This window comes from Channa argus, chromosome 11, assembly GCF_033026475.1.
Source record: "Channa argus isolate prfri chromosome 11, Channa argus male v1.0, whole genome shotgun sequence".
In the NCBI taxonomy this organism is placed as follows: domain Eukaryota; kingdom Metazoa; phylum Chordata; class Actinopteri; order Anabantiformes; family Channidae; genus Channa; species Channa argus.
Window position 1 is genome coordinate 20,489,810 of NC_090207.1, and position 27,727 is coordinate 20,517,536.

Below are 27,727 nucleotides of genomic sequence, written 5' to 3' on the forward strand. Positions count from 1 at the left end.
AGACCTTTAACGCCCCTCCTCAGAAGGTCCAAAAATGACATCACGTTTTGCAATTCCCACGTTCAGCCCAACAACACATTACCCCTTCACGGCGCTTTTCTACTCCTTGCAATGTCCCGATGCAGACACAGAAACTCAACGATAGATGTGCAACTACTAGTTCATGTAGGAATAAAGATCACGGAGCGCAGTTTTGTGCAGGAAAGTTGGGCTTCAGACTTTTATCATGAAAAGGGAATTTCTACACTTTTTCTGCCTCACAATAGAGCACTACATTGATTCCCTTTTGTTATAGCACTTTATTTTTATTTATCTCAATATATTTTTGGACAGATGGACTCGTCACTTATTGGAATTATGAGTGGTTCATTTTGGATTTTCCTTTATTTCTGGATTTAACAAAAAATATACTGTAGAAGACAGATTTCATGGGAGCTATGGAACGTATTCATTTTTTTACGGCTTTAATCTCCTGTATAAAGGTAAGGTCATATGATGCTGTACACATCTATATGCGCTGAACATCTGATGTGGGGTTAATTAATGCGTATAATTCCCTTACAGGTTTATGCTCAAGTGGTTCAACCTATGAAGCATCCAGGTAGTGATGAATTTTTGTGTGAATGGTGGGATTGCTTTCAAATTTCTGTAGTGTTTAATACAAAAAAAAATATTGTACAAAGAACAATAAAAACAAAGAGTTGTGTAAGGCATCTGCTAATGTCCAAACCAGAGGAAGTTACTGATTTACTTCCTGCTCTTCTCATTGCCACATAAACAGTTTTATAGCTTTTGGTTCAATATGTTCTATCCAAAATGGAGTGCCAAGCAAATAAATTTTGAGTAATGGGACAGAGCTTGATTGTGAGGAAAGCCCCTTCTGGATGCTTATTTACTCTTGAACTCTCCGTCCAGGCCTGCAGGTGTTGGCCACAGCCTCACATTATTGGCCTCTTGATGCTGTAGATGGAATCCATGAACTGTGGGACAAGATTGGAAACAGACCAGGTTATGTTAATGGAAGTAACATAAGTACGTGCAAACAAAACACGTCATATGTACTCACAGGAATCTACCACTAAAATATATTTTGTTTCTTCTTTTTTCTCTCTGCATGGTCTTAAGCTGTTTTTCACCAGCCAGCTTACAGCTACAACCATTGTGCTTTTAATGGTGCCATTGTGTCAAGAGCTTTTATATTGTCAGATGTCAGAGAAATTATGGAACAAAATATCTAGTGCTCTGGAGATTATTCTACATCTTATTTGTTTAATGGTAAAAATAGTGAGAGAACATAATTACTTTCACACAGTAAGTTGGTAAGTGCACAATTGTCAAAAATGATAAAACTGAAGAGGGATCAGGTATAGATGTGAACACGATGTGTGGAGTCACACTGAGATCTCTTTGAGCACTGTCACTGTGCACTCAGCTCAGCATCACTCTGTCTCATACCTGTGCACCACATCCCTCCCACTGTCTTCATTGCACCGTGCTGTGTCTTCTGTTATGTCTGTATAGATGTGAATCACTGTTTTTCTCTGTTGTGTTTGTCCAGCGCTCAGAATCCACAACCACACTGTGCTCCCTTCCTCCCATAACTCTTCTTATGTGTATACCAATGACTCTACCTACACTAACATTTCTGCAACAGTAGGTGAGAATCCGTCACTTTCTGCTTACTGAAATTCATTTGTTCACAACCCACAGCTTTCTGTTGTCCCATCAGGTTGAGCATTTCACACTTCTCTCTTTACTCAATCTTTTGCAGCTCAAGATGAGGAATTTAGGGGCTTTTAAACATTTATTGTTCAGTGTCGTTAGTCAAACTACAAATAGAACAAAATAAGAGAGTGAAGCCACTTTATTAAAGCATATTGAATAGTTTTATGTAAAACCTTTATGTTTATCAGCTATAAAATGATTTAGGATTGGTTCACTCTTAAGTGATTTTAGATAGTTTGAATTATTATATGACCAGGTAACTAAATATTAGGAATACTTTTGCACATTTCAAGCAAAATGATGTTCTTGATCAATTCTTTGTGACAGACATCGTTGAAGGAATGGTCAATAAGGGCATTTTTCTGAATGGAGATAATGGCGGAACCTTTCTTCACTTTGGAAATTACCAGAACTCATGCATTAGTGACCCTACTTTGTGCGGCCCAGATGGTAAGAACACTGTAGTAGTATCCAATAAATTGCGTAATTCGAATTGTTGCTATTTCAGATGCTCAGGATGAATGGTTACAGTTGACTTCCCACCATTCTTTAGGGATTACTTTTTCCTTTTTTTGGAAAAACCATGAGCTCGAGTCCCGTTTTGCCGTAGCCTCTGGAGGGAAAGTTATCTCTAATGGCTTCTCTGTCTACACCAATCCATTTGGAGGATATGTGGAATTTTACACTAGAGGCAACAACCACAGATGGAAAGCCAACATCGAAGTACCAGGTAATGAATGTGTTTTCGTATTACACAGCAGTTATACTAGTTTTACCCATATGAACCTTGAAAAGTGTGTTTTGAGATATACAGCACACTCATCAATTGTAATATTATCATCTAACATTGAGTAGGTCCCCCTTTTGTCACCAAAACACCCCACTGAAGAATGGGCTCTACAAGACCCCTGAAAGTGTTCTCCAACACCAAGATGTCTTCAGCAGATTCTTTTAGTCCTTTAGGTTTTGAGTTGGAGCCTCCATGGATCCAACTCCTCCGACAGTGCATCCTTATCTAATCACTTCCCCAGATGCACCTATGTATACGCACTCAAAAGTCCTCATGAAAACATGATTCTTCAGACCAGGCCACTTTTCACTGCTCCGTGGTGCAGTTCTAATGTTCACGTGTCAATTGTAGGCACTTTTGGCAATGGACATCGGTCAGCCAACTGCAATGTGCTGTGTGTTCTGACACCTTTTGATCAGAACCAGCATGAACCTTTTCAGCACTTTAAGCCACAGTATCTCTTTTACTGGATCATTCTACAGCTTTAGCCCTTCATGCATCAGTGAACACTGGGTGCCCATGACCCTGTTGCTGGTTCACCAGTTTTCTTTTCTTGAACCCTTTTTTGACTCGTTGTGACTACTGCAGACATAGAACAAACTAGTATTGTGGCCATCACAATTTGGCCCCTGTCAAGTTACTATTACAATTAGTCATTTAACAAATGCTTTTATCCAAAGCCACCTAGTAGCATATACCAGGGCTAATTTTGGGCTTCAGTGTCTTGCCCAAGGGGTCTATCCACTGACCCTGTGGTTCAGGAAAGATTCCTCTACCAACGGAGCTATAGCTGCCCCAAATCGTTTTCTGCCTCCAGCACTTCAGCTTCAGGGGCAAAATGTTCACATGCTGCCTTATACAATCCACCCCAATTTCACCGGTCGGTGGCCATAAAGTTATGGCTGATTGCTGTATCCGTTTGTTTTATCATCCAAACTATGTTAAGTTAGTTTTACTGCATTCATGGTTAGGTTGACTGAAACCAGATGTAGCCATATCCAGTTGATTTTGTAAGCAAAGCACTGATTTCATAATTTTTTGTTGTATCCTAAAAAACAGCATACAATTACCATGGACTTGTGATTACATGCAGTCATTTCCCTGCAACAAAAAAAAATGCAACAACAATTTGTGGATAGTAGCTAATGGTAATATCAGATAAAATATGAACCATAATAAGGGAGAGTGTGACCAATTGTTTAACCTCAAATATGAAAATAACATTTGTTTTCTAATGAGATTTTGACAAAATAGAGTAAACCACACAAGGCCTAGCACTAAGTGAAGCTATGAGTTGGTATTTTGTTCTCAAATGACTTATGTCATATTTTTTTTGCTACAATTACTCAAGGTTATGTCGATGGAGTGACATGAATGAGTTTGTATTTAAGTGAGGATCAAATGTCATTTGGTTGTCACACTGTGCCAAATGTTGAGATTTGGGGACATAATGTTTAAAGTTCTCTCTCAGTTTCACTTATGTCAATTTTGAAGGTAATAGATAAAACTTTGATGTGCTGTATGTGCAGTGCAATTATTAGTGAAGGGCAAGAATGGTAACATTACACTGCACATTGGGAAAGTATAATTCTGTTCATATTTGAACATAAATCATATTGTATTACAAATGTTATGCTCTTCTGGCAGACGTGTACAGTAAATGTACTGTATTGTCTTTTGGGACTATTGTCGGCTTACATTAGACAAACAAGAGGAAGTACATTTATGAATAGTGCAATAGATTGTCAAAAGCCAGAAAGAGTGACAAGAATTGACTCTGGCCTCTGCTTCTTGTGTTCACACAGGCTTTTGACCATTTGACTATTTTTTTTAAGAAGTGGTTATCCTATATGTTTTTGTGTATTGCAATATCTCCTCAAAATATCTATTTCTTTAGCAACATTAACTTACTTTGATTTATACTTAATATCTGCAAAACTAATGGCATTATCATCATCCACAACTGTTTATGTATAGCATTTGGGAGACTATAGCACACTAACATATCATTGTATGTTAGAGTACAAAATTATTTGCAATACATTATTGTATATTATAAATGAATTTCTGCTCAGTTTTCTCTTTGTTGCTCCAATAATCCAATTTTGCACTGCATTGTAATTACATACAAAATTAATATGATCTGTTTTTGCTTTCAGGGCCTTACTGGACGCATATTCTCTTCACATGGAAGAAAACGGAGGGTCTGAAGGTCTACATCAATGGGACCTACACTGCTGGCGATGCAGTGGGCAGTGTCTCAAACAACTATGGTGACCCCTACCCTGACCTTGTCATTGGAACTGGCAATGGCAAAACATATGGTCACTATGTAACAGGTGCCTTTGACGAGTTTGTCATCTGGGAAAGGGCCCTTTCACCTAATAACATCTCGCTATACTACAATGCAGCCATAGGTAGGACACCTTGTTTTAATGGTAGTATATGGTAGTAAGTATTTCCTGTCATTCTCGGACATAGGATATCTATTATAGTCTAATGTTTCCTCCCTCTTCACTCTGTGCTGAGGAAATGAAAATTGAAAAGCTATTTCCATGCATGTTCGTTCTACAGTCATGCACAACTTTCATGTCTGACAACAAAGAAATTAAGCTACTGTATACAAATATATCTACCTCCCTTTCAAGTGGCTTTACTTGAACAAAATATTTTACATAAGCACTATTCCTCACATAGTTCTGCCTTATAAGTATTTATAAGAGTGCAGAAGCATGCTGGGTTGCAGGGGGCAGATTATTTTGATTTAATATGACAGGTTATAACAAGCAAAAATAACCCCCCAGACCTTTGTCTGTTTTTGCTCACTCACTGTTTACCTCCTTGGTCAGTAGAATGCCAAGTACAAAAAAAATAAGTCGACATTTATGAGAAACAATATTATGCTGCTGTGAGATAATCTATATGAAAGTCTGATAAATGTGCATTGCCTGGTGAAACACACTTTTTGTATCTTGTAGCGTAAATCACCTTGCTGTTCTGTTGCCAGTATAAAACTTACTGATTAGTGAAGGTGAACATTGTTTCTTCCATTTTGTTCTTGGTTTTTTTTTTTTTCTTTAAATCTATGTATAAAACTCTTGGTGTGAACTGCTAGCTTCAAATGGTCACAACGTGTGAAATATAAAATGCACACTGTCTTGATTTTGTCTCTAAAGTCATTACCAAAAGCAATATATTCCACAGACCATTACCAGACTCAAAGAGCCTGACTGTTATGGTTACAGAAAAATATTTTTACTTCTCCAGAGCACACATATAAAATCTTGCATTGAACCAAAGAAGAAGAGGAATGGTTCACACGGATACCTCCATTGTACGTCCATAAAAGGCAATTTTCTTGTAGCTAGTTAGTGGTGGTGTTATTGAAGGACAGCAAAGACAATAAATGTACTTGAGCCTTGTACAGAAGCTACTTGCAGAGTATTATTTGCTTTATTATCCTAGTTTTGTGGGGTTGGTAATCTGTCTCCTTTCATGACTGGGTATGGTCCTGCCTTAAACTTTAAGCTGTATGGTAATAAAATCTAGCTAAAGTTTCAGCAAAGGATCCAGTAACAAGATAAAAAAAAAAGGAGAGGCCAACTAATCTTGAAAACCTAACAGTAATAAAAAGGTGAATAACTTATAGATCCTCTCATATTTCACCAGATGTCTTTGTATTGTCTGTTCTAGGTCAAGCTATTGTCTCTGCTACAACACCCATAGTCTCCAAGGAAATCATTTCAACTACACCAACAATTGTAAGTGTTTTACTCATGGGTTAGCAAGGTTTTTGCCTCAAAATGAACAAAAACATAAACCTGATTGCACAACAGGTGTCTAATATTTAGAATCCCCTGACAAATATTGGATCCACATAGAAATGGTATAACAAATTAGCAAAAAATTTAGGCCAAAATAGGCAGAAAAGTCAACAGAAGTCAGCTGAAGGCTTCTTGCTTGAATAGGCAGAAACACAAACTTGTTAGTATTAATTTATTGAGCTGTTGTTTCCATTTGAATAAAGGGGATCTGAGAAGAAGGATATTGAGAGCATATGTGAGTAGAGGTACTGTAATAAAAAAAAAGGGTTTGGAGGTATAAAAAGGATAAAGCAATAAGAGAAAGTGGAGACAGCTGCTCAACACTGCACAAAAAGTAACACTGAATCGCTTGTCCAAAGAGTATTGCCTTAAATAAGTTGCTGAACATGCTGTATGCTGTTTGCCGGGACTCAGGACACCATCCGAAACTGTGTCCTGATAGATAACTTCATTTGTTGCCTCCCCAGACAACCACCGAAATGAGTCGTCCTGTCGTCAGCAGTCAACATACGGGGGGCAAAACCTTCCAGGACCAGGAGTCCAGTCGATTGTTTGGCTTCCTGCACACGCTGCCCAATAGGACCATTCCTCACCACACTGCCGTTAACCTCACACAGGTCCAGGAGCACAGTCTCATATGCATATTAATGCACACACACTTGAACAAGCAGTTTACATGCAGACACAATGCTTACCCTTGTGCATATGATGCAACAATGTTCTTTTTCTTCCAACCTAGGCTTTCCTCAAAAGTGTGGAGGAAGTGCTGTCCTCTGCAGGCTTTCCAGAGGTAAATGGGTTCAGCCTGTTGCTTTGCTTAAACATGACATAATGGAACATATGGGATTTGGTGAATATTTTGATCCAAGACACTTAAGACATCCATAAGATTGATATTTTAACACTGCATTTTGTGTTTTTAACACAAGCTGTGAAAGAGTCAAAATCAGCACCTTGCGGGGGATCCACACAGGATTGCAGTATGTAGTCAAATACAATGCTGCACATTATACAAGACAGTGGTTCAGAGTGCTCTGAAAACACAATGCTTATTTTTTAAAGTTGCAGCTTTCTATATTGTTCACTCATCCCAGCCAAATCTGGGCGCTCACATATACAGACACATTGTTCCCAGAAGAAAAACATTCTGTGTGTGGTTTCAGTACACTTACACAGTATACAGGGCTCAGAACAGACACGCTTGTTTTTGTAGGACCAATCTGAAACAGATGTTCACATATGAGGACCCACGGCCTGGACAGTGGATAATGTTGTGAAAAGTTCCTTGTTGCCACTTTCTTTAGCATTGAAAGAAGAAATGGCATTGTAAGAAAACCACTGAAAACGTAGCAGCATTTTATAGGTCAGCGTGAATGAATGTAAAGACAGAGGCTACGAAGTGACTGTGAACATTTTTCTTTTGGGTAATTGTTGAGCAGCAGTCCATCCCTGTGGTCAGCGGTCTGATCAAGACCGTGGACGGAGTGATGGAACACATGGTGACTAACCTGGAGCATAGCCCGAACTCTCCCATCACACTTGGTGGAACATCTTTTGTTGCAGGTCAGTATGGTGTGAGCTCTCCAAAAGGTGACTCATTGTTTGTAGTTTGTGCTGATACACTTAGGATGGAGGGACGTGGAGTGTCAAGCTGACGTCATTACTTTTCCTATTCTGAGGACAAATGCAAGTCAGATAAGCAGGAGTCAACCCCTTTTACTTTGCCTCTTTGGGGTGTGGGTCTTTTTTTGCATAATATTTTGTTTGCCACTTAGTTTGATAGTATCTTTCTCCCATGGGCCCTTTGACATCTTTGATCCGCCCCTGATAAAGTGTATTGTTGTTGTTGCCTCCTTCTCAGTCTGTTTTTCAATCTCTGACCTCTACAGATTACTGTTTGGTAAAGGTCCCACAACACTACATCCTGCCGCATTACCGCTTCCCCACACAGGGCAAGAACTACATCTCTGTGCCGGGAGAGGCTTTCACTATGAAGTGTAAGTGCACATCCACAGATGTTCAAGGACATTTGATGTACAAAATCTACCTTTCCTATCTTGAGTATTGTATAGTAGCTAGGTTGAGTGTCAATACTGCACATTAGCTGATTCTACCAAGAGAAAATTGTCCAGCCAGGAGGTTTTTGTTATTGGCTGGTAATTTATAATGCTAAGATTTAAGACTATTAAGATAGCGTAGCATACAGTGTAGGACAGGAGTGCTAGGAAAGCTTTTTGTGTGTCTTTATAGAGCACCATAGAAATCCAGTTATGACTTTAATGTTGGCAGGTAACCTGTTATTTAAAACAGAGAGAATGAGAGAGAGCACTTTTTCTCCACTGTCATTAAATAGAATGGTCTCATATAGCAGGGGGAGGTAGAGCATGATTATGGTGGGCATTAAGATTCTTGTTTGCTTGACTTTGTGTTCAGGTCAGACTCCCTTGGCTCCACCTGGCCACTGCATGCGCTACAAACTCTGTAATAAAGCATTTAATAATTCATTAAAGCACTATTATCAGAAATTGAATATATGTCATAGCTTCATTCATTGGAGCCAGGACCAAATGAACTCATAGCTCTGATTACCTGATTGTATGAATACTCCAAGCGGAGGTTTTAGATCCTAATTAAGGCAAGAAAAAGCTACACATTGGTGTTTAGAATTTTTTTTTTTCCTTTGTTGAATTTTGCGAGCAAATTTTTGCAGGACTTGCCAAGGGGGCATGCTGTTGACATTAATTTTGCTGGAAAGGAAAACTCTTGCAGCGTATGCGCTGCACATTTGTTTGACATCAGCAAGCTTTTGTTGTCGCAGTCAGTGGAGCCTGAGTGAAAGGCCTTTGGAAGGAAGAACAGAACCATTAAGCATTTCCTCCAATTTCATTGTTTATCTTGCAGTATTGAGGTGGGACCAAGATGGATGATAGATCAGATTAGAGCAAGGTGGCACCGGACCTCCTGGTCTTATGATGAAGTAATTCAGAGGTTTCATAACATTTCCCAGCATCCAAGTGGTTCGTGGCCCTCACTCTTTCACCCCTGTGCGAGTAACAGCTGTGCTATTAGCCTGCCGGTGCCATTGTACAGCAGCAAGGCAGCGTTAATTAACTTCTCTTCGTTGTGCACATTTTAGCAGCACTGCTTTACATTCCCAGCCCTCTGCCTATGCCTTTCACATTCAACTATGTGTTATATTTCCCCCCCCAGCTCAAACCAACATCGTTGGCCTCTTCTACCACAATATGCACAACTACTACAAAGAGATCAGCCCCGTGAAGACCAGGTAAGAGGAATGAATGGAACAACACCCAAAGCAAAAAGTCCGCTCAAATCTAAACATTTTAAAACTCCTAATTCTTCTGGATTCATTTAGGTAAATATGTTCCAAACAAATTGTATGAGTGTAAATCTGAATTCCTGCCATCTCAAAGGAAAAAAAAACAGGCTTCTCTCTTTGTTCTTCCTGTATGGGGATTCAGGTCCACTGGGGCTAAAGCGTCTCTGCTTTCTGATCCACAGAAGGGCAGATGCCTGGGGCCAGGGCTTTATCTGTCCTCTTGCCTATCTCTCATCACACTACTCAACCAACACTGACTGATACACCCTGCTATTAGCTCTGCATGTCCGTTTGCCACCCCCCTTGGTTATTGCCTCATCACTGGACCAACTTGTTCCTCTTGTGCTGCAATGTTTATCTTGTTCCACAGTTTACATAACAGTGGTTAAACTGTTCTCTTTTCCTACATCATAAAGGGTTAAAAATGTGAAATATAGTGACTGTATATTTGGAGATGTTTTCCACTGCCAAGCTCCTCTGGGGATGAGAATGCCCATTTGTGTTATGATAGATAGGCAATGCCTGTATGATCCCAATGCTACATATCAGATGATCTTGAAAAGCTATTGGTGCAATGCTGCCGGTTGTCAGTGTCATTAATTATATAGAGGGATGATCAAAGTCCCAGTTGAATGCTACTGCTCTGGCCCTGTGTAACATTTATGTGCTCTAAGTCTGTTTGTCAGATTGTAGTGTTTTGTTTTGGGGTTTTTTACATTATTTGGGACTTTCTTTTATGTTTGTATCTGTGATTCATAAATATTCTCTTTTTCATAAATTTTTGCTGTTGCTCTGTTTTCTTGCCTCTCAGGATTAATGAAGCAGCTGATTTCAAGAATCACAAGATCCAGGTAGCAAGCAATCTAATATCACTAAAGGTGGAGCCTTCACCAGCCCTGTCGTATAACCTTTCTGGAACACCCCTCATCGAGATTGTCCTCACCCACGTCTTGGTAAGAAGCTAATCATGCAATTTAATGCAATCAATCAGAAAAGTTTCATTTTATTTGACTCTTTCTGTGTGAGTCAGTCATACTGGGATGATAGAGTGCTTTTCCAGTTGACACACATACCCAACGTTGTTGGGTATGGGACACCCATCTTATCAGAAGAAAAAAGGTTATGGGTCTACATTAGTGGATCATTTCTATTTTTGGCATTCACTTATGTAAGTAGATGAAAGTCTATCACTGGCTGTGGCCTGTGCAGTTGGGCACTTACCAACACATAGAGCAAAGCCTGTTTTGGTTTTCATTAGCCTGCTTAAATTGTCGCTCACATATGGCTCCCAGAAAGCAAACTGATTGTAGACATTTAAACCGTAGGGTTACAGGACTTTGAAAGGAACAATAACTTTCCTTTATGAACAACATATTTTTGTACTTTGGTGCTTTACAGCAGGGGCGGTGCCAGTTTTCCATGGGATATGCGGTGGAAACTCATAATGAAAATTAACTAAAATGTGTTTTCTATTAGCTTGCTTCCCTGTAAAATTAAAAATTTGGGTCAATGTTTGATTAAAATGTTTTTGTTTTCACTTTTTTTGCACATTAACAGCATTTTGAGACCAGTTTTTATATATAAATGAGTTGTGTTAGAAGCCTGTTAGACTATCATGCAACAGCGTTATGAAGGCTATCAAGGTTATCAAGACCAGTTGAGAACAAACTCCCGACAATTTAGTGCAGTTCAATTTACAAGTCCTACTAGAACGATACACTTTCTATTGAAGTGAATTACCATACATTTTTCCTCTTTGCCATCTAAAAGAGCTTAAATGAAAAGCATGCAACTTCATGAAACCATGGCAATATTGCTTTGTTTGTCTTCATTTTCCCTAGTGAAGTAAATATTTATGCTGCAATTATCTGGCCTGGTTCCTGTGACAATGATTACTGTGTTTGTTTTAGCGGACACCATGGGAGAGAGCTTATAATCTCTTTTGAAATGGGTGTGCTGGAGATGCTCACCAGCTCTACTGTCTGTTGCATTAAGGTGTTTCTATTTTAGTTGGATTGCCTTTACCGCTGATGTAAGGATAAATCAAATTTCTTACATTCTTTCCTCTCCAGCCCATTACAAATAAGCTGTTATACTTATTACTAACGCATACTGATTGGAACGCACAGTGCCAACACTTTTCAGCCTAACTTGGGCTGTGTAGCGTGAAGGATAATTTATATTTAGGAGGTGCATTGTAATTTGGCACATGCTGCTTTTGGCTGTGAACACCTCCACAAAAAGGATTGTTTTGCTATAACCGTGTTGCAGCACAGACGCGTAGTTGGATTTAGTCAAAAAGTGACTATTTTTGGAGTAAAAATGTCTTGGCAGCCGACGGAAACTTACCACCTCACCAGCTTGGATGGAGGGAAGTTGGCTCACACGGCATATGGCAGACCTTTCACGTCATTGTTTATGTCGCTCTTTTCTGTCTGCACAAGTTAAGCCGCAATGATGTTGTATCATGCCACCAGTTCAGTTGCCTGTGATTTGCGACTAAGCTTTCTGTTTATCCACTGACAATAGAAAAGCACACAGTTACTTCATTAAAACATCACAGGTGGGCTGAATGTGTCTAAAACAGAAATATGTCTCCCTTCTCATCTGTGTTTTCATGCTGTCATGGTTACAACAAATCCTGTGTGCCATCTCTTGGACTGTACAGACACTTACCTTTTGTCATGGCTTAGACTCAAACGCCGTCCATTTTCTTTATCTGGCACCTGCCATGATAAAACACCATTGTGCCATTGTGAGTTGGAGTCGCAGACCTGTAAAAACACTGTATTGTGGCAGGTACCACTAACTGAAGGTCAAAGCCATGTGGTGGTTGCCTGTGTGAGCTTTCAATTTTGATTGATGCTCTCTGGGCTCTCTGATACTGAGGTCATACCATTCTCACTGGCTCAGTAAGAGCTTTATGTGGGACAGAATGAGTTTGATACCCAGACAAGGTGTTATCAAGGCTGCTGGTGGCCCACATGCTTTCTCACGCTATTGAGCTGTGGTGCTGACTGGAGCCTGGCTCCATCAGTGATTTAATATTGCTGTTTGTTCACATTGAGTAGACCAAAGGAGAGAAGAAGTGAAGAAAAAGGAAGGGGGGGGGAGGTTGGGGTCTGTAGTTAAACTTTAACACATACATAAAAAGGATAACACCTCTTCACTGTCATCTTGTGTCAAAGCATCACGCTGCTGGTATGAAGTGAATGAATGGGAAGACTGATTTCGTGAGCAAATTTGATTTATAGGGTCACAACTGAAAGGATTTACAAACACAGATTTTGCAGGAGGGCCAGACATTATAGACTTATAAAGCGTGTGTTAGTTGGGTGGCTTCCTAAAATGGGCCAAGGCGAAGGGTAAAAAAAAGCACCGGTGGCCCAACTTGTGTTTCATTTTATTTGTGACGTAATGTACAACTGCAAATCATTAAACTTTGTATTATTTGCTTTCTGGCAGAGGGTTAGATGACAAGATTGATACCACTCGTGTGTACATTGAATATAGGCAACAGAGAGCAGCTGGTTGGCTTAGCACCACTAAAGCTCACAAATGATCGCGTTATATCAGTTTCAGTGATTATGTAATAAACTACTTGTGTTTCCAGTTTCCAGTGTTTGTGCTGATCTAACCGGTTACTTCATGATCAGTAGCCTTACAGTTAATGGACAGAAAATATTGGCCATCTTTTCTATTCACGCTAAATAAAAGTGTTATTGTATTGGTTAACCGGTTAAAAATTAAGGAAATGTGATTAATGAATTTCTCAAAATGACACAGGAGACATCATTATTTCTCTATCGCTTAAAACATTCACTGTGTGCCTGAATAAAAAAGTATTAGTGTTTAGGTGTTCCATTAAGCTCACTCCCATAACTTAAAGAACATGAAAGAAAGTTTGTCGGGAAGTGAGTTAAGAGGTCAGGGGCACAAAGGGAAATTGGGTGACTGGTATTTTCAAAGGCATCTAGACTTGTTGGAGCTTCCTATTCGTGTGGAAACCAGGAGAATAATTGTTCAAAAACTTTGAAGATAAACACACAAAGGTTATTCAAAACCATAATAATATGATTTAATTGTTTGATCATGTATGCCAGTGCTGCTATCAGTTTTTTTTTCTGCCACAATAATAGTTACTCCTTGCTTTGCCAGGCTTTTTATAACTCTCAGCACACGCCCAGTTTAAATCTTGTGGGCAAAGGCTCTCCTCCTTCTCTCTGTCTCTCTCTATCTCTCTCTCTCTCTCTCTCCATCCCAACCACCCACACCCATCCATACACTGACACACACATACAAAACACGAGCTGTGTGAGCCAGCATACTGATCAATCACAGATGGATGTCTGGCTTTTGCTATTTCTCTCTTGCCAAAAGATTTAGAGTCTCTCTTTACAGCTTTTCCCATTAAGTGCCCCCTTGCTATCACTACTGCAACCTCAAAACCAAGTTTTTTAAATATGAAAAAAAAAAAATGTCTCAAAAAATGGAATGTCTACATCAAAGGACACTTTCACTGATATTTAACTTGTTTCTTTTGGTTGTAGTTTGAGTAGTGCATGTGCCATAAAACTTCCCTGTGACTTCACTACATTAAAATATTTCTCTGCTTCTAGCTGACATCGCTTGGAGGAACCTTCAGTTCAGATTATGTGATCTTGTTGTTCACACTATGGACTTTGTAATCATGGTCAACTTGCTTTCTCCTCCTCCAGACGGAACATTTTCCAAACATTCTCAGTTTGGATTTTAAATACCAAGTTTTGTCACAGGCTTTGAAAAGATCACTAAACATGATGATATAAAACTCTGTCACCCTTATTTCATCCTATACACAGTACAGATGACCTGCATTCAGACTCCTCTGCAAAGGCTCTACTCAAACCCCAGAATGTACAAATGCAAACACATTTTCCTACAGAGACAAGCCAGAAACTACAAACACCTTTGAGCAGGCCCATATGAAAGCATGTGGGAATTAAGCACATGAGTTCATGCCTGGAGAACCTCTCCTGTTGTCATGCGAGTTTAGTCAGTACCTCTTTTTTATATTTGTACGCCCACCACTCACCTTATCAAAAAAACAACTCTGTAACTTTTGGGGTTGTTTAACTGTCCCCAGTTTTCCTCACACCCTGCATGCCTATCAACACGTCTCTGTTTCTGTGTGTACCTCAGAGACTGAGCCGAGACCACAGCTGCACGTCTTATTACATGTCCCCTGACAGCATGATCTCACTCAAGGCCAGTTGTGTGTTGCTGCACGGATTCAGGTTGTTACTCCACATACAGTTTGCAGACTCAGGCGAGTCCAGCCCCTGACTAAAAGCCCCGTGACAACAACAATGAGATCTGTGCTCCATCAAAGGTCCAGGTTGTGCCAGTGTAATGCTTTAATACACTGACCTTTAGAAGGTTGACTGGGCAGGTTTGTCTTGAACTCCAGCTCAAGTTTTGAGGTGTGGTTGTTTTTTTTTTCATCCTGCTGGACAGACTAATGTTACAACATACCTTTTCCAGACATACTAGAATAAAGTGTTTCTTCCTGTGCTAAATATAACAACAGTCAGTGTGGCTTTTGGGAAATACATGCATGGCCTTTCTGTTGTTATCCAGAACATTTAGCCATTGTTAAATCCTGGGTACATCCTAGGCAGCCTTTCTGTGGACTCATATTTCAACAAAGACTTTCACTTACTTTACACCACTCCACAGAAAAAGGCGATGATGGTAGCTTTAAATAATGTTTGTGGTCAACTAAAGTGTGACTAAGACGTGTCAGTGCCATTATGGTCCCTGCTGGCAGCTGCACTTTTGAAAATTTTATATCTATACCAAATGCACAAAGTACAGTCCAAATTACACCCTGGCTGTTTGTGCTCTCAAATATTTGGAATGTTTGAGGGAAAATGAGAAGATCCCTCACTTACTCAGTCACACTGTTGTGTATTTTTCTTCACTTTTTTTAAATCACCACAAAGCCTTAATTTAGACTTCCATGATCCAGATATAGGTCTCACTGCTCATGCAGCTGCATGTTGTTGTACCAGTGCTGGATGGAATAAGTGGGAGAATACAAAACCAGACCTCAGAACAGATTTGATTCTATTGCCCACAGAAATATATTTTTCATGTTTTTATATTTTATTCATTTGTTAACAGGCGCCTACTGTTGACTTGTTTTCTGCAGCATATATCACAGCACACAAAAACATTTTTTTAAAAGCTAACTTGTTGGTGGTGAAAATAAAGCTGCATGCAAATGAATTTGTGAATCCATTTCATATAATGATTTCTGACAGAAGTATGTACATCTTTGGGTCGTATTTCTACAAGCACCAGTCTGTCCGTTTGAAATTGACTGTTGAAGAATGATGTGTAGTGTTTCTCCATCTTTTATTCATTTGCGCCTTGCTTGAGAACCGGCTGTCAAAAGCTAAGATTTAAATTGCCTTTGAGCTGCCCACTGTCTTGGGATTTGACAAGACATGTGCTTTCAGTATTTGCTGAAGCTAGCTCAACCACAGCGAGGCTCTGGTCTTTCAGTTCTGCCAGTCATGGGAGGTCTGAAAGACACCACAGAGGACTGAGAAGCATGTTTTTATACAAATTGCCTGGTTCAGTATGTCATCCATGACTTATAGGCTTTTGCACCAAAAAGATGCACAAAGACACTTCTTGTGATGTTAGTTAGTTTTATGGTGTTACAATTACTCTTGTATCAGACACTGTGCAACTTTTTTTGAATTTTTATTTACTAGAAGTACGCTCCAAACTTTATCTTAATGTGGAGAGTTGCTGTTAAAGTCGTCTTGTTATCTAGACACATTAAACAGCACTACAGACAGTGCAAAGACATTCAGCTCAAAAAGGGTTTGAGTGAGGCTCATCCTAATATCTATTCAGAGAATTTCAATTATGTCTGCTTGATTTGAAACATTCTTATTTAATATGATTTTATAACAAAGAACTGGCCACAGCCTGGTGGACTGCAGAGGATTGTCTTAGAGTAGAGCAGAGCAGGAAGCAGAGTGGATTGAGGGTCTTGTGCTAACACTAACTTGCATATTGTAGCTTTTAGTTTAAGAAAGCAGTTTTACTCCACTTTTACATTATTTCCCAAACAAATCTTGGTAACTGTCTGCTTACGATTTTACATTAGAAATATTACTATTAAACATATATTTTTGAACATTTTACTGATGGCTCCTAAAGTAAGCACCATGCTGGACATGGTAACTTAAAAGCATCAGAAACACCTTTACTATCTATGATTTATCAGCCTCTTTCTCTCTCAAACTCTTCTTTATCGGCCTGTCACTCTGCATCACTATCCTGTCACTAGCTTTCACTCTCTCTTATTCCTCCCTGTCCACTCTGTGTATGGGGCTTAAAGTGATTTCCAAGGTGGTGTTTGCTAGCGTTCTGTTCCTAATAAAGAATTGGAGCACCAGTTGCAGTCCTGGCTAGTAGATGTTGAGGCCTCCAGGCACAGGGGGAGCAACAGCATGCATGCGAAGCTCAGCCAGATGAGTGCAGAGTGCTCAGAGTGCATTGACACTCAGCAGCAACTTTCAGGTTCTTGCCCCCCTCTTCAGTTATCAGCTCAAGCTGGATGCACCACAAACAGAGGAAACATGGCCAAGCTGCACTCCCTACTGCAGGGGTCTCCAACACGTCACTCGTGAGCTTTCCAAGTAGCTCGCCAGACAGTTAATGAATCCTACATAAATTCGAAAACTTGATTTGTCAAATTTGAGTTGTCACTCAGCAAACCAACTTACATGTATACCCAATCAAATTCATTAGTGTCCCGCCCCCTTCTTACACAAAAGGATTATTTAACAATTAGTCATCAATTAACAGTGCGCTGCTATCAAGAATGATGAGTCAGTTTTGCCAATTAAGGGACTTTGTCAGTATTGAGACCCCTCTACCGGCTCTTTATCAAAAAGGCAACTAGCGACAAATCTAGTGAATTTTCTGGTGTTATTAGAGGCTTTTGGAGACTCTGACGTGGAAGCACATATAGTTCTCACCCTTCTCAACGAGCAGCTGTAGGACCCTCCCACATGGAAAGCCAGGTAGACAAGATTAGCATTTTAGATATCTGCAATATATTTATTTAGGATATCTGCAACTAGATTTGAACTATTCCGAATTTTTATAGGATATCTGTAATTACATTTACATGACTAGTCAGAATATTCCATTGACTTAAATGGGAAAATGAATGTAAGATATCTACAATTCAATTCTGACTATTGGTAATGTGATTACCAGATATCTGTAATTACATTTTGACTGGTCACAATTGCATTTAATGATATCTTTAATATGGGATATTTACACAATATCTTTATTATGTTTTATTAAATGTAGTTGCATATATCTTAAATTATATTTTTAACCAGTTATAAAATAAATTTCACGCATCTCAAATTTGAATTCTATCGCTCCAATATATGTTGTATTAAAAATTTGACTTTTCACACTGTCATTTTGCAGAATGTAGTTCTTGATATTTGAAATGTAATTATGGATACTCAACTGACAAGTGTTAGCTGTTAAAAAGGCTTGCTATACAAAACTGTGATTTAAGATGTGCAACTATGTTTTGAGTGGTCAAAATTCCAATTAAAGATATCTGTAAGGCTTGCCATGCTCCCATGTCTCAAAGCGCTCACAGGCAGCCCAGTTCAGGAAAACCTTTATAAGTTTGTTCAGTTTGTTTGGGTTTAAATAATCTATGAGAATAAATGTTACAAAACATGAGTAGTTCTTGGCCACTTTCATTCTGTAAAAGTAGCTCTCAGGAGAAAAAAGGTTGGAGATACCTGCCCTACAGTTTATACTGTATGTGCAATGTTCTACCAGTCCGTGTATGTTTTTGTAATATACTGTATTTTGATAATGATGGATTATTTTCCATCAGCCAAGCTTTGGATGTTAATGAGGAAAGATTTGTTTTGCCTCATTGCAAGAAACATAAAAGGTTCAGCAAGCTTAGACAGCCAACATGACAGTGTAAAGCAGGGCTTTGTTCCATCAGCTTTCATTTACACACAACAAAAATCTTGTTAAAGCCCCAAGGGTACTTTTAAATTCACTAAAATGTTCCTTGCAACTCTTTTAAACTGATTGTCATCTCATTTTGATGGGGTGCTTTTATGGCACTCTAATGGATCTTGGACCCATTGTACTCTCTAATCAAATGGGCCATATGAGTATCTATATGTTGCTTTCGTGCTGTACAAGATGACTAAAGGGCTGCATATGCAAAATAGACAGAATGAGAGCAGTGATTTGATTACACGCTGAAGTCAATGTATTGCACTGTGCTTTGTAAAATGAATCACTGAGCGTATGGGCCAGGAAACAGACAGTCTGACAGTCAGTTTTACTCTCAATCTCACTTTTTCCAGAAGGAAATTAGGCAGACGCAGTCCATCTAATCATGTACTTATTCAGTCTGAGAGTCAAAGCCTGGGGGATGAGAAGAGGTGTGCAGCCTTTCCGTATACACCCAACCAGCCAATGGAAGCGTTGTTTTCCTCAGCTGACAGATTGAAGAGGGTAGAGGTTTGACCTGAAACCAGGGCCAAGCCTCAATTACTGCATTCTCGCACTGTAGCCATTAGCTCACTGTCTCTGGGGATTCCAAATCTCATATTAAAGAATGACACGGAAAAAGTGATTTATAATCAAATAAGTTTCTTGAAGACAGTTGGGATTTTCACTCAGCGTAATAATCACCTTCGCTGAGTGTCAATCAGCATTTTCCTTTCATTGAGTATGATCTCAGATCTCTGTCTCTCTCTCTCTCCCTACTTGAAGTCGTTTCATAGCAAATAAGCAGCAGTTGAGCATTTTTATTTTGTATCACAAATAAAAAATAATGAAGAAGTTAGTCTCAATGTGTGCAGCATTTTTGCTAAACTCTATCAAGATCAAACGTGTTTGCTGAAATTATAGACGAGGGGTAATAATGCGGCTAATTGCTGTCGAAACTTTTCCCTACAATCTCAGGGATCAAAGTGCATTTTCCAGACAGGATCCTCTGAGTTTTGGAATAACAAAGCATGTAGTCTGTTCACCTGTATCACATACATTTCTCTTGCAATGAAACATTCCAAACTCAATCTTTTTGACTTTTCTTTTTCAGACTCAAGAACAGCAGGACCGAATACAAAATCAGAGCAACAAAGTCTTCCTTTATTGTGCCTTCTTGAACTACAGGTGGGACTGTGTTCTTGACTTAGATGCAGATTTCCTTATTTATACTTTCAGATGAAAAGCCGGAGGTCTTGATTGTTGACTCTTTGCAAAGTGTTTTAAAGTTTAAAATGATAAGAAATAGCCAGTGATTTGAAAAGAGGGTGTTTCTCTTTTTTCATTCAAATCAAAAACATCCACTGTTACATGTGTTTCCGTTCTGCATTTCTTGAGCAACAGCCCTCTGTAAAAAAATATGGTGATCTGATAAATGGAGCCAAAGCGCTGTTTGGAAAGCATAAATCTTTTTAATAGGGAGTGTGTTTTAGTTAGATTAGAAGGATTCCTTTCTTACTTCTCTTTGCACTGAAACCCAAGGGAAAAAAATGTAAATTATTGGATTGGCCTTTCAGATTGCCCCAGTAAATTCAGCAAGAAATTATCTGTGTGCCTCCCACAATGAATTATGCTGAATGATCCCTTCCAGAAATGTTTTGATTTTATCAGTATATAATTCTTCTTTTGAGTATAGTTGCTCTGTGAGTAACACATCCTATTGTTCTTTTTAAGTTCAAATGAAGCTGTCTGGTCCAACGAAGGTTGTGTCCGCTCAGATGGAAACATGTCGTACTCTGTGTGTTTGTGCAACCACCTCACCAACTTTGCCATCCTCATGCAAGTGGTGCCAATAGAGGTATGCTACTTTAGCTACATTTTAAATCTAATTCTAATTAAGGATTCTTAGTTAAAACTCAATCAATGAAGCCTGTATCTAAACTTACTTGCCACTTTATTAGGTACACATGTACCATCTAATGCAATCCAATACAGCAGCTTCGTATTCATGAATTCTACTTTCCCGAAGTCATAATTTATAATTAGTAACTTTTGGCCCCTCATTCATTTTAAATAGGGAGGCCAAAACATTAGAGCCACCTCTTAATATAATGCACTCCAGTTTGACTCAACCACCCACCATTATACTTTTCCTTTAATCTGTAGTGCTTTTGATGTTGTAGTAGGTAGTGAACTTGTAGCTACTTTTTATAGTGATTCAAAATCAACAGTGTGCCCCTCCTTCTATTTCTTTGTCACAAAGTAGATTTGTATGACCATAATTGGACAGGAAGCAGTGGTTTACCACACACTAGCCCACCAGCCAGAAGCCCCACTGAAGTTTATCATTCCTCCTTGTAGGCCAATTATAAGAAGACATACACATTCACAGTGCTGGTTTCACTGGTGGTTTTATACAGAAGTACTTTGGACAACCATGATTAAATGTGGTTATCTTAGGTCACTGCACAGGTCAGTGGTCTGTTCCTCAAGGACCACACTCTGTCAAGAAATGAAAAACTGTCACTTATAACCATTCTCCAGAGCTCTTCTTTAAAAACATCTGGGTTAAAGTCATTAACACTGTCCTGCACAGTATTTCTAAAATAAGAAATTTTAATTTTTGCATGTAGAGCCATCTTGAAATCTTAGTTTGTGTATATTGTCACCACAGTCTAACTCTGTTATCCAAGAAAATTTGCAATGGCAGTATGGTCAGCATCCACAATGGCTTCTTTAAATAGAAAAGTGGAGTTTTTATTCCAGCTAAGTGGGCCAGTGCTGTATTTAAGGAGCAAAAATCTTTTTCATGCTATACTTACCCGTAGCCAGTCTCTAATTAGTGGGTTGCCTCATCCCTCAGTTGCGAGGGAACATCCTACGTATCCTTTTTCTGGAAAGCTGAGACTCCTCGGCCCTCATAATGACAAGGCACATGTGAAGACAGTTAATGGAAAATCAAACCCAAACCCTCAAAATAGTTTGAACTCCAAAAACAACATCAACGCACCAGGCCTTGTGCCATGGACATGTGCATATGGAGGAACTCAATTACCACTGTAACTCTTTGGCTTGTTGGACATTGAACATTTAGGCAAACCCAAAATCTATTGTGACTTGAGTGGGGGAAGCCTATCTGAAGAAGCGTTAAATGAGTAAAAATAGAAACCAAAAAAACACACAATAGATTTGTGTATTGTTGGAATGCAAAGGTATTATGAAACTAGTCATTGTTAATGATACAGGCTGAATGAAACAAACTTAAGAAAGCGTTTTGTCCATTGTTAATGGTCATGTGTCTCTATACATAGCTCACCACTGGCCACCAGGTGGCACTATCAGCCATTGGTTATGTTGGCTGCTCAATTTCCATCTTCTGTCTTGCCATCACTCTGGTCACGTTTGCCGTCCTGTCGTGAGTACTGACATTCAGTTGCAGTCATATTTTATATTTTACAAACTTCACACTCTCTGACCCACATACACTGTATGTATGCTGTATTTATCTTATACTGAACAGTCACAACATTAGTACCTCCCTTAATGTTGTTGCTGATCACTGTATAATACTATATAAACTGACCTATGTGATTCTAAACATATACAGTTCTGTACATCTGTATTAAAAATATCTGGTTTCATATACTGAGCGTTGAATCCATCACAGTATTTCATTACTATGACGTTGTTGTTCTGCTGCTCTGCAGGTCAGTGAGCACCATCCGGAACCAACGATACCACATACATGCCAATTTGTCCTTTGCTATCCTGGTGGCTGAGATGTTACTGCTGATCAGTGCTCGCTTTGACCCAGGCACGGTAGGTACACAGTGCTGATTGTGTTAATGACAATGATCGCAATAGTCGTAAGTGTGATTGCAATAATAAAAAGACAAGAGGTGAGTTCTTTGGTTATGATGTATTATACTCAAAAGCTCTTTGAGTATGAGTGTTATTAGAGTATTGTAAAAAAAACAATTATGTTGTGGTGGTAAAGCCTGATTATTCTCCTATCTCAGCTGCCTTGTAAGGTCATGGCTATCCTCCTGCACTTCTTTTTTCTGAGCACCTTTGCCTGGATGTTGGTGGAAGGCCTCCACCTCTACAGTATGGTGGTCAAGGTGTTTGGCTCTGAGGGCAGCAAACATTTCTACTACTATGGCATTGGCTGGGGTAGGTCTGATCAGCAGTTTGTTATTGCTGGACTTAGATGAAAACCTAAATAAGATATCTGTCATGTTGGAATGTCCTTTTCTGTTCAGTAATACACTGTTGTATATCATCTTTTTTTGTTTTCCCTAATTTCACCTAATGTCCTCCCTCGGTCTCATGACATGCCAATGCTGCAAATATGATCTGACATTTTTTCTAGTGACATTACCAGTCAAATATTTTCCAAAAATGTAAATAACTATGACCCTGTTAAACTAATCTGGTTTGTGTTACATTCTTGCATACAATTGCCTCTCCTGATCCCAGTGACCCAAAGTTGATGGACAGATAAAAAGACTCTGGGACATACGTAAACTGTCTTCAGGCTGCTGGGGAATGCATAGTTTTCCTTCACATGCTGAACCCATTAATGGAAAAACAATCCCTTTTTTATTACTTCCTTTCTTTTGGCCGAAGCAATTTTTCATTTTGTGTAGGCACCTGCAAATTATGTGCAGGAGACTTGTCTGACAGATAGAGATACAGCTATTGTATGGCTATTAGCTGGAAAAAAGGCTGTTGAGTGCTTTATTTTTCATTTAATTTACTTTTAAAGTAAAAGTTTCCTGTCAGTATAAGTGTGCTTGAAACCCTAATTACTTCAGGGAAATAGGCAATTAGTGCCACAGCAAATAATTTAAACCACTAGTGAGTTTTATGACAGCTGTTAGTTTGATTTGAGTTTGCCATGTTGGACAAAATGACTAATGTCACAGTGTTAAAGTACAACAGAGCCAAAAAGCTGTTAGTGGAAATTAAACTAAATCAGTCTGTCCGTGCCCAGTGGTCAAAGCCTTGTAAGACTATTAGGTTGTTTTGAGATGATACATTGATTATCCTGCTGACTCCATTCCTGCTGATCTGCCAACACGAGGATATTGTTAACTTGTGTTGATACTATCATTAGTAAGGCTGCATTGCAAACACTGGCCAACTGCCAAGGCCCCTAGTCTACAAGGGACTAGAAGCCCCAGGTTTAGCATGAGAGCATATTTAACTGTGGTACTTTGGTTGAGGTACTCCACACTGTGGAGTTTTTAAGCACAGCACTCATGGAGCAGCTCAATTTTGGTGCCCAAAGCTATGAATCTAAAGCTAAAACGAGGATTAAGCTGTCTGGGTTTAATAAATGAATTGGAAATCTTCCGAAGTCGAAGTATTTTGATGTACAATTTACTTTTCTTGTTTCCCTCGAAAAGTATTTCCCTGCTGAGTGGAATTTTCTTCCACAAAGGCTTCCATTTTGGAACATATCCACTTACTGTGAGGACTTTGGAAGATTGAATCCTTTTTTTGTTACAGATAAATGTTTTAATATGTTTTTGCATAGATGGATTTTGCCCCCCTTCACTTGGAGTAATACCTTGATTATTCCTCCTATAGTAAAACTTATTTCAGTGTTTATATGGTCACCTGACTTTCTATTACCTAATAGTCTCAACTTGTGTGTATATAGCTCCTGCGGCAAAACCAGGCGCTGACTTGTTTCTTATTTTAATTACTTGTTGCATTGATGGATAAAAGTAGCTTATTTGACAAGAACTGATGGGGGACCCACATAGGTCTCTGGTTAAAAAACCAAATCCAATAGTGAGTGCAGTCTGACTTTAGTGAATTTGTAACATGTGTGTTTCTTTGCATGTTATCAGGCTCTCCATTAGTGATCTGTGTTGTTTCCATAACATCAGCTCTGGACAGTTATGGCAAGATTGACAAGTAAGTATGACTCGCACACACAAAAAAAACATGGAATTTTTAATACTCTTTAGTTTATTCTTTTAAAGTTTAGTGGCACTGTTAAAATTATATCATCTGTAAGAAATTGGAACTGTGTTATTCAAAAGCTTTTTAGTTTAACGCTAACAACATACTGTACGTCATTTCATATTTGCATTACAGTATAATGCAATTATTATATTTGTCTCAATATTTGACTTGGAAGGGAGCAGTGTGATTTTTTTTTCTTTTCTCTGTCCCCCACCTTTGCTTTCTCAGCTGCTGGCTGTCACTAAAGAATGGAGCCATCTGGGCGTTTGTGGCCCCGGCTCTGTTTGTCATTGTGGTGAGGAATTTGCAAAAAGCATTAGCATGTGTCGGTTATTGCTGTTAACAATTTGTTGTTTAATTTGATCCACAATGTGCTCTGTGTTCACTGTCAAAGTATATCACATCTTATTCCCTGTGCCACAGCGTAAAATGTATCTTACCCTCTTCCTGATTTCCAGGTGAACATTGGTATTCTGATATCCGTGACCAGGATCATATCTCGAATCAGCGGAGAGAATTACAAGGTTCATGGAGATGCCAATGCAGTCAAGTGAGTAATTTGATGGTTTTCATGATTAGTTTGATACTCTTTTAAGTATTCAGTTTGGGTGTGTCATGAAAAGCAAAGAGAGTGCCTTGAAAAAGTATAAATACTTCTTTACATTTTCCACGTTTTGTCACGTTACAATCACAAATTTAAATGTATTTTAGTATGGCATGAATTTGTGTTCAGCCCCTCTGATTCAATACTTTGTAGAACCACCTTTCGCTGTAATTACAGCTGCAAGCCTTTTGTGTATATCTCTACCAGCTTTGCAAATCTCGAGAATGAAACCTTTGCCAATTCTTTTTTGCAAAATAGCTCAAGCTAAGTCAGATTGGATGGAGAGCGTCTGTGAACAGCAATTTTCAATTCTCAATTGGATTTAGGCCTGGACTTTGACTGGGCCACTCTAACACACGGCCATGCTTTTGTAGGTTTGCAGTTGTGTATCAGACCAAAGGGGGCTGAATACAAATGCACGCCACGCTTATATTTATATTTGAAGAATTTTGGAAAACATTTATCATTCTCCCTTCGCTTCACAATTATGTGCCAATTTGTTTGGTCTGTCACATAAAATCCCAATAAAATACATGTATGTTTGTGGATGTTACATGACAAAATGTGGAAAAGTTCAAGGGGTATTAATACTTTTGCAAAGCACTGTAGTGTGAACATGGTTGTCACTTGCTCTGTTTCAAGGTTGACTGCAAAGGCTGTTGCTGTGCTTCTGCCTATACTCGGCATTTCCTGGATTTTTGGCGTACTCGCAGTCAACATGAACACTTTGCCATTCTTATATATTTTTGCTGTATTCAACTCTTTACAAGTAAGACTTTCACATGAAGATAAGGTCTTCATATTTAAAATACCAACAGTCATCTGTAAAATGTCTCCTAAAGTGTACATTTGTTTCATTTCTTTTTAGGGTTTCTTTGTCTTCTTGTTTCACTGTCTCCTCAACTCGGAGGTATGGTGCTAAACATGTTTTCACATTGTTTTTTCTCATGTCTTGTCAAAGAAAATTGACAAGGCACCATAATTGAATGAGGATATCATATAAGAGTGAAATGATGAACTCTTCATTTGAACTCTTGTTTTGTAGTTTGGCAGATGAGGTTTTTACATTCTCCATGTGGGTTATAAGTGGCACGGCATTTGTCACCAGTGTTGTTGTTATTTTTACTTATTTCCGTACTGTAGGTCAGAGCTGCTTTCAAACACAAAACCAAGGTGTGGTCTCTCACCAGCAGCTCCATCCGAAACATCAATGTGAAGCCCTTTAACTCTGACATTGTGAGTGCTGGTGAAAACAAAATGAGCTGTCAACTGCCTAATCCAACACTTTCCTGGTGTAATTTCCTTTCCTTTCCATCTTTTCATCTAGATGAATGGAAATAAAGAGGGCGTCACTCCAACCAAGATGAACACATGGGACAAAAGCACCAACTCAGCCAATCGTATCGACCTATCTGCCGTATAGAACTACACATCACCCTTTCTGCTTGTGGTAGTCCAAAGCTGAGAGTTTTGATTGACAAACACGGGCCGGAGTATTCACCCAGTATGTTATGTAATGAATTAGACACTCCAATGGACTGAAGTGAAAGTGATCTCAAAGGCAGCGTTGTGTAGCTAATAGCTTCTTTTTTAAAGACAACCGGACTCTGAAGACTATGCATTATATTTTGTCTCATGCAAATATATTTTGTTCCCCAAAAAAGAGCAGGGTTTTCTGAGGAAGAAGGGGTGAGTGTGCAGGGTCTGGCATTGCAGTACTGCAGTGGAGTATAAAATGCAGTTGATTAAGTAATGGCAAGTGTTTATTTAAAATAACAGTGATATTTTGGAGAATATTCTTAAATGCTTGTTTGCTGAGGGTTAGATGAAAAGACTGCTCATCATCTCTGTTCAGTAAATATGAAGCTGCCATCAGTAACTGGTTAGCACAGAGACAAAACAGCTGGCCTGGCTCAGTCACTCACTTCTAAAGCTCATACAACATGTTGTTATTCATTTATTTAATCTGTGCAAACACAGAAATGTAAAAAAAAAAAAAGACGCTGTGGCTACCTTAATGTGCCAGTTTACTGAGCTGTTTGTCCTACAGAATTTGTGTGAAGCTCCGCTAAACTAATCTGCTGCTGGTGGTAGCTTCACATTTAGCATACAGACAAGAGAGTGGCAGTATCTCTCAGCAAGAAAACTGATACACTTATTTTTCAGAACCTTTCCATCGCAGAGATATGTTTTGACATGTTTCACACAAGTGAAATACTGCGATTACTGTACATCTGTTTTAAGTTACTTGCAGTAAAGTTAAGGTTTGACTCATATATTGCCAGGGTATTTTTGAAAACAAATGTATTTACCTTGGATAGAAAAAGGACAAAGGAAAGCAATATATTTTCCTTAAATGTAGTAATAGATTTTTATGGACTATGAACAATGACATAAAGTATTCATCATCA

General features: G+C 38.9%; 1 protein-coding gene across 3 annotated transcripts; it reads left to right on the plus strand.

The window, feature by feature from the left end:
- The first annotated feature begins 117 nt into the window (after positions 1-117).
- On the plus strand, positions 118-27,348 carry adgrd1 (adhesion G protein-coupled receptor D1). Of its 3 annotated transcripts, none has more exons than XM_067520912.1 (26): positions 118-482; positions 565-601; positions 916-1,032; positions 1,559-1,657; positions 2,053-2,175; positions 2,279-2,455; positions 4,675-4,932; positions 6,209-6,276; positions 6,807-6,956; positions 7,079-7,129; positions 7,779-7,902; positions 8,229-8,336; positions 9,550-9,625; positions 10,491-10,632; positions 19,848-19,921; positions 20,468-20,591; positions 22,045-22,148; positions 22,441-22,552; positions 22,753-22,906; positions 24,595-24,661; positions 24,941-25,007; positions 25,171-25,262; positions 25,959-26,085; positions 26,159-26,226; positions 26,460-26,552; positions 26,644-27,348. In XM_067520912.1, exons 1-25 carry the CDS (start codon positions 429-431, stop codon positions 26,530-26,532), a joined length of 2,646 nt encoding a protein of 881 aa, XP_067377013.1. In that variant the 5' UTR covers positions 118-428; the 3' UTR covers positions 26,533-26,552; positions 26,644-27,348. The 3 variants fall into 3 exon arrangements, with proteins under 3 accessions (XP_067377013.1, XP_067377012.1, XP_067377014.1); XM_067520911.1 differs by having other exon boundaries at positions 121-482; positions 26,185-26,226; XM_067520913.1 differs by lacking the exon at positions 1,559-1,657 and having other exon boundaries at positions 123-482; positions 26,185-26,226.
- The last annotated feature ends 379 nt before the right edge of the window (positions 27,349-27,727 follow it).